The sequence below is a fragment of the Scyliorhinus canicula genome, chromosome 5 (genome assembly GCF_902713615.1).
Source record: "Scyliorhinus canicula chromosome 5, sScyCan1.1, whole genome shotgun sequence".
Lineage (NCBI taxonomy): Eukaryota > Metazoa > Chordata > Chondrichthyes > Carcharhiniformes > Scyliorhinidae > Scyliorhinus > Scyliorhinus canicula.
In genome coordinates, this window is record NC_052150.1 from 138,149,589 (window position 1) to 138,162,611 (window position 13,023).

General features: G+C 43.8%; 1 protein-coding gene across 7 annotated transcripts in view; it reads left to right on the forward strand.

Annotated features, from left to right (window-relative positions):
* The window catches only part of LOC119966295 (tensin-3-like), a 533,488-nt gene that overhangs the window by 391,399 nt on the left and 129,066 nt on the right, over positions 1-13,023 (forward strand). For all 7 annotated transcript variants that reach the window (XM_038797763.1, XM_038797764.1, XM_038797766.1 and 4 more), the window contains one exon: positions 12,260-12,389. In XM_038797763.1, coding sequence (XP_038653691.1) covers positions 12,260-12,389 — 130 coding nt within the window. The remainder of the gene's footprint in view (positions 1-12,259; positions 12,390-13,023) is intronic.

Consider the following 13,023-nt stretch of genomic DNA (forward strand, 5'->3'; position numbering starts at 1 on the left):
GAATGGTATCCACACTCTTGTTTAATAACAAGAAGCAAGACACCCCTAAGCCTTTATAAATCAATTTTCCTATGAATAAGGTAATCCAACATGATATAGTAATATCTGTGACATTAGTTGCCGTTGTTAAATGTACACTTCAAGGATTTAAGGTGCATCACATAGTTGAAACGCAGGTATACTTAACATGAATGATGATTATTGCACGTTAAGACTTGCAGGGATTTAAAATTTTAAATGATTCATTGACAATGGTGACATCTAGATAGAAGATAGAACAGTACAGCACAGAACAGGCCCTTCGGCCCTCGATGTTGTGCCGAGCAATGATCACCCTACTTAAACCCACGTAACCCGTATACCCGTAACCCAACAAACCCCCCATTAACCTTACACTACGGGCAATTTAGCATGGCCAATCCACCTAACCCGCACATCTTTGGACTGTGGGAGGAAACCGGAGCACCCGGAGGAAACCCACGCACACACGGGGAGGACGTGCAGACTCCACACAGACAGTGACCCAGCCGGGAATCGAACCTGGGACCCTGGAGCTGTGAAGCATTGATGCTAACCACCATGCTACCGTGAGGCCCCATCTGAGTTTCTAGTTTTAACATTTTAATGTGAATAGAAAACTAAGAAATGATGTGCTGTCAGATTCTTTATTTATAACAATACTCGCAGCTGTGCATGTTCAAATTCTATATTCGAACTAAGGTCAGCGCAATTAACTGTCAGATTGAAATATCCAATTTGATCTCTTGTGATATCAAATCCACAATTTGTGATGAGCTAAACAGGCTGTTTATTTTGTGCCTTTTGATGAAATGTTACAATAATCTGAAAGCTTTGTTTTTTTAAATTCATTTATGGGGTGTGGGCATCGCTGGCTCGGCCAGCATTTATTGCCCATCCCTAGTTGCCCTTCAGAGGGTGGTGGTGAGCTGCCTTTTTGAACCACTGCAGTCTCTGAGGGGTAGGTAAACCCGCCATGCTGTCAGGGATGGAATTGCAGGATTTTAACCCAGTAACAGTGAAGGAAAGGCAATATATTTCCAAGTCAGGATGGTGAGTGACTTAAACGGGAACCTCCAGGTGCTGATGTCCCCAGGTATCTTTTGATTTGATTTATTGTCACATGTACCGAAGTACAGTGAAAAGTATTTTTCTGCGGCTGATGGAACGTACACAGTACGTACATCGTAGACAAAAAGAATAATCAACAGAGTACATCGACAAACAGTGATTGGTTGCGCTGTGAAACAAGGGGCCAAACAAAGCTAATACATGAGCAAGAGCAGCATTGGGCAGCGTGAATAGTGTTCTTACAGGGAACAGATCAGTCCGAGGGGGAGTCATTGAGGAGTCTTGTAGCTGTGGGGAAGAAGCTGTCCCTATGTGTGGCTGTGCAGGTCTTCAGACTCTGTCCCTTCTGCCGGATGGACGGGTCTGGAAGAAGGCAATGCCTGGGTGGGAGGGGTCTCTGATAATGCTGTCTGCTTTCCTGAGGCAGCAGGAGGTGTATACAGCATCCATGTGAGGATTGTAAGCTTATGTGATGTGTTGGGCTGAGTCCACCACACTCTGCAGTTCCTTGCGATCTTGGGCCAAGAAGTTGCCATACCAGACTGTGATGCAGCCGGATAGGATGCTCTCTATGGCACATCTGTAGATGTTTGTGAGAGTCGATGCAGACATGCCAAATTTCTTTAGCTTTCACAGGAAGCAGAGACGTTGTTGGGCTTTCTTGACTGTTGCATCAACGTGAGCGGACCAGTGCAGACTGTTGATGATGGTGACCCCCAGGAACATAAAGCTATCGACCATTTCCACTTCGGAGCCATTGATGCAGATGGGAGTGTGTGTCGTGCTACGCTTCCTGAAGTCGATTTATCAGTTCCTTGGTCTTTCTGACATTTAGAGAGAGGTTGTTTTCAGTACACCATGCAACCAAGTGATTTATCTCCCGCTGCTCTTCTACTTCTAGAGATAATGGTCATGGGTTTGGAAAGAGCTGCCTCGGGAACCTTGGTGATTTCTTGCTGTGTATCTTGTAGATGGTACACGCTGCTACCACTGTCCAATGTTTGTGGAAAGGGGAGCAATCAAGTGGGCTGCTTTCTCCTGGATGTTGTCAAGCTTTCTTGAGTGTTGTTGGAACTGCACTCATCTAGGCATGTGGAGAGTATTTTAAAACTCAAAATCATTAGGTTCAGAATTCGAAGTAGAGTAATTGAGCCACTGTGTCAAATATTCTGAATATTTTTCTAACTTGGCAATTTATATTCTCCATCTCAAAGCTTGATTATTTGCATTGATGTGACATTAGTTCATCTATTGATTATATTTTCATGTTGCTTCAGAAAAGCCTGTCCTGCTTCAGTTCAAACTGTGAAGGAGTGTTAAAATCTTGATGAAAGATGTTGACCAGTTTTTAATTCAGCTGTTCGGGTCTTTTGAGGCAAGTTGCAAAACTACATTTCCTAATATCCTGCTCAGACTGCTCAATTGACAGTAAAGCACTTGAAACCAAAAGGGTTCAGTGAATAAATTATTCATCGCGCTGGCGCTTGCTTCAAATTATTCATTTCCAGGGCCTTTTGGATGACAGGCTTGCAGTCAGCAAGTAACAGCTTCCTGATTTACTTCTTGATTCCTTCGACAGCTTGTTTCAATCTTGGTAGTGTCCTAAATGTGGGTTCTGGCCCATGGCCGAGATTTCTCAGTTTTTAAAAAATAAATTTAGAATGCCCAATTCACTTTCTCCAATTAAGGGGCACTTTAATGTGGCCAATTGACCTACCCTGCACATCTTTGGGTTGTGGGGGCGAAACCCATGCAGACACGGGGAGAATGTGCAAACTCCATACGGACAGTGACCCAGAGCCAGGATCGAACCTGGGACCTCGGCGGCGTGAGGCAGCAGGGCTAACCCACTGCACCACCGTGCTGTCCTGAGATTTCTCAGTTTTAAAAGAAAACTAGTGCCTGCTGCCTGTGTTAAGTTATAATTCTATATAGAGATCAGTGTCTCCATTGACAAGTAGCTATACAGCACAGAATTTGGATTCAAACTGGCCATCAATGTCCTATTAGCCCATTGCTTTCAATGTACCCAGTGATAAAGTCCGTTCAGTGAAAGATAAATATTGAACTTAGGCTTGCGACAGAGTATGTTACATTTGCGTGCTAGTCTGTAGCTTTCAAACTCTTCTAGTAAGAAAATATGCAAGTATTGTCGCTGCTTTTATGACTATTGGTTGTTATACTGCTAAAGAATATTTCTGCTTGCCTGTGCAGACAACAAAGGCAATCCCTGGAGGAGCTAGAAAAATGCCATGCACAGCTACTTTGCGTAGTCTCTGTGTCCAACTTTATTTGTATTTGCTGGGGTGTTAAAAACTGAAAATTGTTGCTGCTTTGCTGCAGTGGCAGAAGCCTCAGATTTTCCTATTCTAGGAATAAGAACAACAGCAACTTGAATTTAAATAGCATATTTCATGTGACCGTGACACTAAGAGTCATCAGGGTAGGGTGGTTTCAGTCTAATGCAGTGGTTTCCATTCTCGGTTTCACCGCATGCTAAACACCCTATGCAAAGAATGCTTCTCTGCTTTCATCAGTGTTGTTGATATCTTACTATCATGGTCCCACAGACAAATCAGAATTTGGGCTGTTTCGCTGCTTTGAATACAAATGATCCTTGATATTAAATGAAATATTCAGTTAATCTGGTGTAATATCCTTACCACGAAAACAAAAATCTTGCAAATATACTTCTTGAACATTTATCTTCTGTTCATTTCTAAAATTAAACAAAAACTTTGCAACCCAATCCTGTGTGTTCAATTTTTTTGTCCAATATTTAAATTGTTGGATGGCCTCATGCCCGGAACTGGACAGTTGGAGTGACTGCTCAGTAATTTTAAAATACTCAATAGGTCATTCTGTATTCATGCTTGTGCGATCAGACCTCCATGCGCAATGCAGTGGGTTTTGCCTGCACCTCTGCCAGGCTAGTTTTGAGCTAAGAACAAGGAGGAAGTTTGTTTATAAACAAATCAGGAAATAAAAAGCCAGCTTTGGTAAAAGTCACCATGAACGTGGCAGATCATAGTAAAAATCCAACTTGTTCACGAAGGAAATCTACCGGGCTGGATTGACCTCCGGCGGGTTGCTCCGTTTTGCCGTCAGCACTGGGGTTTCCCAACGGCGTGGGGCTGCCGCAATAGGAAACCCCATGCATCAGCACGGTAGCACTGGTAGCACTGAGGGTAGCACTGTGGATAGCACAATTGCTTCACAGCTCCAGGGTCCCAGGTTTGATTCTGGCTTGGGTCACTGTCTGTGCGGAGTCTGCACATCCTCCCCGTGTGTGCGAGGGTTTCCTCCAGGTGCTCCGGTTTCCTCCCACAGCCCAAAGATGTGCAGGTTAGGTGGATTGGCCATGATAAATTGCCCTTAGTGTCCAAAATTGCCCTTAGTGTTGGGTGGGGTTACTGGGTTATGGGGATAGGGTGGAGGTGTTGACCTTGGGTAGGGTGCTCTTTCCAGGAGCAGGTGCAGACTCAATGGGCTGAATGGCCTCCTTCTGCACTGTAAAATCTATGAAAAAAAAAATCTATGGTAACGGAGCATCCCGCCATGGGGTGAAACAGAAATGTGGCGTGGCGGGGCGGAGGAACCAGCCCACCATTTGTCTTCAGTATGGCCTAAATACTGCCCCTATTGTGCACATGGTAGCACAGTGGTTAGCAGTGTTGCTTCACAACGTCAGGGTCCCAGGTTCGATTCCCGGCTTGAGTCACTGTCTGCGCGGAGTCTTCACGTTTTCCCTGTGCCTGCGTGCGTTTCCTCCGGGTGCTCCGGTTTCCTCAAACTAGTCCCGAAAGACGTACTGTGAGGTAATTTGGACATTCAGAATTCTCCCTCCGTGTGTACCCAAACAGGTGCCGGGATGTGGCGACTGGGGGCTTTTCACAGTAACCTCATTGCAGTGTTAATGTAAGCCTCCTTTTGACAATAAAGATTATTATTATTAAATGTAGCACATAACCACCCACTAAAGTTGCCTAACATCCTACTCAATTGCATCAGTAAACAGTAAGAAGGTCCACCATCAACCTTTTGAGCCACTAGCGATGGGTAGTAAGTGCTAGCCTGCTATCATTACCTTTAGTAAAGACTGAATTTAAAAAATAAGGGACGATATTTCAGAAGTCAGTGTTAGAGGTCCAAGAAGCATGAGCTGCAACATAGGAATTTGAACAAAGAGATTTATAAATGCGGATAATGATTTGGAAGGCTAGGTCACAAATAAATGTCACAGAGGCCAATATGACAGGATTTAGTATGGGGCTTCATACTGCAGATCTAATTTGAACAACTTGGAGCTTGAGCAAGTTCGAATTTATGAAAGGTGCAGCAGAACAGGCTGGTGAGGAGAAACAACGTTCACATTCCACATGGGTAAGGTAACAGAGACAGGTTGTGAAGGTTAAACAGGAATTATTTACAAGAATAACTTCTGTCAATATAATTCAGATTTTTTTCAATGTGGAAAAGAGAAAATTTAAGATGGTGAGAAAAACACACTGCATAAAATAATAATGGTGCTGAATTATTTTTTAAATTTGAAAAGTTGCAAGATTCATTTTTCAAACTGTTAGCCTTACACGATTTTCATCGTTTGTTATTATTTATGCAAAGCTTCATGGTACAGCAATCTATTAAGATGACAGAGTTTGGAGAGCCCTGCCATACTCGCGACCTTGTAAACTCAATTCTTTTCCACCGGACTTGAAGGGTATATGGGATATGTTTCCAAGAGAGAAAATTTATTTTGTGATTTGTGATATCATAACATGAAATGACTGAAAAGGGACCTTCATCATTGGAAGGATTGCTAACAGCCTGTCCTGTTTCCAGTTAGGATGAGATTGCTAAAAGTATAGAGCCAGAAATGTATCATGCTTTTCTGGGGACATAATTTGGATAGGATTTGTTTATTGTCACGTGTACAGTGAAAAGTGTTTTTCAGCGAGCAGCTCACCAGATCATTAAGTACATGAAAAGAAAAGGAAATAAAAGACAATACATAATAGGGCAACACAAGGTACACAATGTAACTACATAACACTGGCATCGGGTGAAGCATACAGGGGAGTAGTGTTAATGAGATCAGTCCATAAGAGGGTCATTTAGGAGTCATAAGCGCAGGGAAGAAGCTGTTATTGAGTTTGTTTGTGCGTGTTCTCAGACTTTTGTATCTCCTGCCCGATGGAAGAAGTCGGAAGAGTACATAAGCCGGGTGGGAGGGATCTTTGATTATGCTACCCGCTTGATGATTTAGGGCCTCAGCTTGGAAGCCGAGATTTATGATTGTGGTCTGAGCTCTCTCGATCCTTGTAGTGGCGCAATGCTAGTTTGCAACAGTTTTGCAAGAACATGGAGATATAGGAGTAGTTGAAATGCATGCCAGAATACACACAAACCTGGTGTCATGACTGCTTGCAAAATTAGAATTACTGATTGACAAAAGTTGAGAGGGGCTGGCAGTCAGGCAGAACAAACTTTGGTGAATCGATCACTAGTGACACAGAGAAACCTTTTCTTCTCCTGTGCTTTGTTGCATATAACCTCATGTGAACATAGTGAAGAATCTTCATTGTAGAATGCTCAGTGATTCAGTAAGTTTAGTGATTGAACAATTTTATAATTGATCCTACTTTGCTGCTCACCTAGATTCAGGTGGAATATCAATTGGGGGCTTTTAGAATAATGACCTGATTTTTTTTTAAAGAAAGCATGTATGTGCTTGTCTTTTGCAACAGTTGAAACTTGTAAACGTATCTTATTGCTAGTTTCATCAGTATAGTGATAGAATGAGAAAAGTGTTTATTTTCAGATAAAATATAGCATAAACTGTAATCAGAAAGATGATGTGCCCAGTAAGTAATAAGTATATTTCTTTCTTTTTGACTGCCTACACTGAAAGATTGATGTTAGTTTGAGTGAACGATCTGGTTGTACTTTATGTGTCATTTTGGAACTGCCATCTATATTACCCACCAAATATTTCAGAAATTAGATTTTAAACATTTTAAGCTGTGACAGAACACCACAGAGAATGTATCATAATAATCATATAAAGAAAGGGACATTTCCCCCATTCTGTCCTGTCAAAACATTCAAATTTGTCATTTCAAAGTTGGAATGCAGTAATTTATCCGAGGGTTGCCAATGATGGCACTTACTTGCATTTCAGAAAAGTGTGATACAATGCCAGGCTTATAGGTGGATGGTGTGTCTACAGTGAAGGGAGCAAATTGGAATTCTGTCTCTGAACGCACTGCCTGCCGCCTCTCTATCAAACTTTCCTTTTAAAAATCTGAAACATTTTTTTGGTCAAAATTTGGTTGTGTTTGCCATTTTGTCCTTTCTTGGCTCAGTCTTCATTTCAGACATGTTCCCAACCTTTTATATAACAAAAATATTTTGAGCCACACCTTCTATTTTCTCTGTCTTCTTCCTTTGCTGGGAACTTTGTTTTTAATTTCTCCCTGTCCTCTCTCCTGTTTGTTGTTTTTAACCTCTCCCTATCTCTCACTTGGAATCCCGACAGTGCAGAAGAAGGCTATTCGGCCTATTTTGTCCGCACCGACTCTTCAAAAGAACACCTGACCCAATTCCACTCATTCGCCCAATCCCCGAAACCTAACCTGCACACCCCTAGACACTAAGGGGCAATTTAGCATGGCCAATCCACCTAACCTGCACATCTTCGGACTGTGGGAGGAAACCCATGCAGACACTGGGAGAACGTACAAGCACCAGTCAGTCACCCAAGGTGCTAACCACTGTGCCACCATGCCACCCTTTTACCTGGGTTTTTACACTCATTTTGAATTTCAGCTTTTTGTGCAGATACATAGTACCTTTGTCTTCAGCTCTGTGGCCCATTGATCATGAGCATGGGCTTGGCCAACATAAAAATCTAAACCATTCATGTGCGGCTCTTTCCCAGCTGACACATTTGTGGGAGGCCCAGGATTCATAGGGTCTTGGAGAAACCAACTGCAGAGCTGAAGACTTAGGTTAGTTTTAGTTTAATGACATGAATTTTGTATCATTGTGAATCTTTCTTTGCGGCACACTTGGGGGAGGGGCACCCCAGTGGTTGGGAACCACTGCGTTAGGCTATGTTTTTACGTTAAAGTTGCTACAATCAAAGCAATTTTTTCATGTTTCATTGGGTGGATCATGAGCGGGATAGTGCATAAAGCTGTTCCTCCCTCTCCCACCTCAGCTACTCCCCTTATATGGTTCTCATCTCTGCAAGGGATGCCGCCATTCACTGCTAAATTTGCCATGACTATCCAGTCCTGCTCTCATTTGCGAAAACTGCTCACAGTGCTAGGATCGTGCTGGGTTGTTGTGATCACCCCTGGAGTCTATCCTCTGATGCAAGCCATTTTCTCCCTCCACCATCATCTCCACCCCTGACTCCAAATGTCCAAGAAGCTCCTGGATGTCTTTGTCACCAAGATTGAGACTATCCAAGCAGCTCTCTCTGTCAGATTCCGTCCATCCCCTTGCCCAAATTTCCTCCAATGTTCCCTCTCGGTGTCTTTCTCTAATTTATTTCCTCCCATCATGCCCTCTCTGAACTTAGCCTATTCTTGAGCCCCATTCGTGCTCTCTTGAATCTATTCTCACTAAACTGGTGACTTACCTTCCTAGCCCACATGTAAACTAGCATTGTTAATGGTTCTCTCTCCTCAGCTTCTATCTCTCTCTCTCTTTGAAATCCTTCCTTGTTATCCCTTTCCTCCAGAAACCCGCATGTCAGTCCATTGACGTTGTAACTACAGCCTCATCTCGCTTTTCACTCCAGAGCCCTTGATGTGTTGTTGCCTCCCAAGTTTCTGCTTGATTTTCCTGGACTGCTACGTTGGAATCTCTTCAATCAGGTTACCGCACCTGTAGCAAAACTCTCATCAAAGTGAGAAATGTCACGAAGGAAAACTTTCCCATCTTGTCCTTCTCGATGTGTATGAAACCGTCAATGCAGTTAACCACCCCTTCCTCATTATTAGCTACTGACTAAGCAATGCCTCAATTTTAAAATTCTATCCTTGTTTTCAAGTGCACGATCCTCCAGCCATGCTGCGCCAGAAAAGCAGTTCAACGCAGTACAGTGTGGCAGTTGAAAGCCGGGAGATCCCCGCTCCCAGGATCTACCTGGCTCACATCGCCTCACGCTTCAATGCAATTTCATGAGACATTGCGATATGAATCCTGCCCACAATGGGCAGGATCACCTTTTAGCAAAACTGCACATTAGAGCGAAGCAGTAAGCCTCAATCTAATGTATAGATTCCTGAGATATCTGAGGCTTTGGGATTCAATCCCTCCGCCTCAGAGACCTCGGGCGAATGCCGTTCAGCACGGATCTCCACAAACAGGGACCAGATGGGACGGCACTCTTGCAGGGTCTCCCAGGGAACTAGAGATCCCCCAACTGCATGCCATTTGGGCAGGGTGTTGCCCTGGCACTGCTGGTATCAGCCTGGCACTGCCACCTGGCCTCTCGCTACCTCTTTTTTAAGTTTTTCCAATTAAGAGGCAATTTAGCATGGCCAATCCATCTACCCTGCACATCTTTGGGTTGTGGGGGTGAGACCCACACAGACACAGAGAGAATGTGCAAACTCCATACGGACAGTGAATCAGGGCCGGGGTTGAACCCGGGTGCTCAGTGTACCTCTATAATTTCCTCCTGCCCTAACTTTTGAGGTATGTTCATTCCTCTAATTCGGGCCGATTGAGCCTCCCTGATTTTAATCAAATCACCAGTGCTGACTGTGCATTCAGGTAACTAAACCCTAAGCTTCCTCCCCAAACCTAACTAAACCCTGAGCTCCCTCCCCAAACCTATCTATTGCGCTCCCTCAGTTTCCTCTTTTAAGACCATCCTTCAAGCCTACCTCTTTTACCAGGCTTTTGTCCATTTGCCCCAATTCAACCAAATGTAGCTCGGGGTTTCATTTTTTACATTTTCTCTGAAATATCTTGAAATGTTTCATTACATTCGTGGCGTTATAGAAATACAAGTTAGTGGTGTTTAGATCCCAGGAGTGATCATGATTGCATAGATAGCATTGACCTGGTCTCATATAAGCGTATTGTGCACAATTCTGTCTGCCATATTGCAATAGGAACATTTGCCTTTCAAAGGACAGTGGGGGCAGTGAATGGTGCACACCCAAGCTACAAGAAGCCATCAAGAAACTGGGAATGTTTATATAGGGGCAAGGGTTAGGTAGTGACAGGAATATCAAGTTCAACTCTAATAATGTTTGGTTTGTTACAATAACAGTCACATCATCCGCACAGGAATGGTAGACAACTGCAGTAACAATCTCTCAAACTCAAGGTCTGAAGAGGACAATTGAAGCAATTTCATTACTTTACAGGAGAGGAAGTGGCATCATGGTATTGTCACTATGCTAGTAATCCAGAGGCCCGGGTTAATGCCCTGCATATATGGGTTCAAATCCCATCAACGCAGCTGGTGGAATTTTTTTTTAAAGTATTTTTTCATTTTTCACATTTTCTCCCAAATTTACACCCAACAATAAACAATAATTGAATGTAATGTCAATCCCCATATCAATAACAACAATCCCATCCTCCCACCAAACCCCAGACATTGGCCTGCATGTTAACATAAACAAATGACAAAAAGGGAATCAGGAGTCACCCACAGTCAACATTAATGCATACAGTTGCCCCTCCCCCCAACCCTCCCAGCCCCCAACCCCCCTGAGGTTTGATGTGATCCAATTCTCGAAAGTGCATAATGAATAACGCCCATGAATTATAGCACCCCTCCATCCTTCCCCTCAGTTCAAATTAGAGGTTTTCAAGCATAAAGAATTCCAGCAGGTCCCCCCACCATGCCAAGGCACAGGGTAGAGAGGTTGATTTCCACCCTAACAGGATTCGCCTTCGGGCGATCAATGAGGCGAATGTAACAGCATCTGCCTCCGCGCCCATTTCCAACCCCGGCTGGTCCGACACCCCGATTATGGCTTCCCGAGGGCCCGGGTCCAGTTTCACGTGCACCACTTTAGAGATTACCCAAAATACCTCCTTCCAGTAATCCTCCAGCTTTGGACAGGACCAAAACATATGAACGTGGTTTGCGGGACCTCCCCTGCAACGTCCACATACATCTTCTACCCCCTCAAAGAGCCGGCTCCTCCTCGCCCTGGTAAGGTGCGCTCTGTGCACCACCTTCAGCTGTATCAGCCCCAACCTCGCACACAAGATGGAGGCGTTCATCCTCTGGAGCACCTCACACCAGAACTCCTCCTCCACACCCTCTCCCAACTCTTCCTCCAACTTTGCCTTGATCAGTTCTAGTGGCGTCTTCTCCTCCTCCAAAATATCCCCGTAAACCGTCTATACTACCCCCTTCTCCAGTCCCCCTGTCGTCAGCACCTCCTCCAGCAATGTGGAAGCCGGCTCTACCGGGAGCTCTGTATCTCCTTTCTGGCAAAGTCTAGAACCTGCATGTATCTAAATATTTCCCCCTGCTCCAGCCCATACTTCGCTCCCAGCTCCTTCAATCCTACTAAACGACCCCCACCCCCAAGAAATAAATCTTTTAGTGTTCTAATTCCTTTCTCCTCCCATCTCCGAAAATTTCCATCCCACTTCCCTGGCTCAGATTTATGGTTCCCCCGAATTGGGCAGCTGGTGGAATTTAACTTAAATTCATAAAGAAGCTGGAATTGAAAGCAAGTCTCAGAAACTATCATTGATTGTTGTAAAAAAAAACATCTTTGAGGGAAGGAAATCTTAGTCTGGCCGACATGTGACATCCACAGCAATGTGGTTAAATCTCAACTGCCCTAAGAAGCCACTCAGTTCAAGGGCAATCAGGGAAGGGCAACAAATGATGACCTTGCCAGCAACACCCACATCCCATGAAATAATTAAATAAAAAAACATAGCAAAGTAAATGTGCAGATTGAGCTGTTTGAAAAGGCAAATTATCTGAGTGAATTGCATAGAGGACTGTCTGTCATGGGAAGCAATTACACACTATAGAAGAGAGTTTTTCCACTTCTGATATCAATCTGAGAAAGTACTGTTGGATTTGATTTTCCTGTGTAATCTTCTGTAAAGTGTGCAACTTTGACCATTGGTATTACATATTCAGCATGAGAAAATTAATTGGTTACAGGTTAAATGCTACCACAAGAAGTACCGTTCTGCAACGAGAGATGTTATATTCCGGCTTCAGTTTCACACAGGTTCTATCCAAGGTTTTGGGTTTGTGTTCGGGAAGGAGGACCTGGACAATGCAAATAAAGGTACGCTCATGAAACCCATATGCTACCATGAATTGTATCTCTGAGTTAAATGTAGACTAAAAGTCAAACAGTACTTAACTTTAAGTTGTTATTCTGAACAGTCTGTGATAACTTTGCTACAGTGAGGAGAATTGGAGGGCCTCCTTCCCTTTGCTTTTGTCACACCTCCCATTAATAATAATAATCTTTATTGTCACAAGTAGGCTTACATTAACACTGCAATGAAGTTACTGTGAAAATCCCCTAGTCACCACATTCCGTGCCTGTTCGGGTACACAGAGGGAGAATTCCGAATGTCCAAATTACCTAACAGCACGTCTTTTGGGACTTGTGGGAGAAAACCGGAGCCCCCGGAGGAAACCCACAGAGAACTCCGCACAGACAGTGACCCAAGCTGGGAATCAAACTTGGGACCCTGGAGCTGTGAAGCAACAGTGCAAGTCACATTGCAGAGCAAAACTGACAGGGACCTGCTGTGTCACCAATCATGGTTCTTTTGCAATTCTGTTTGAGATTGTGATTCTAACACATAACCTTACTAAAACAAGCATGCAAGCAAATTGTGAGTGCTGACATATTTTATTGCTTCCTCTCTCGGCACAATGAATGGTGCATAATATTGAGAGACCTGAGA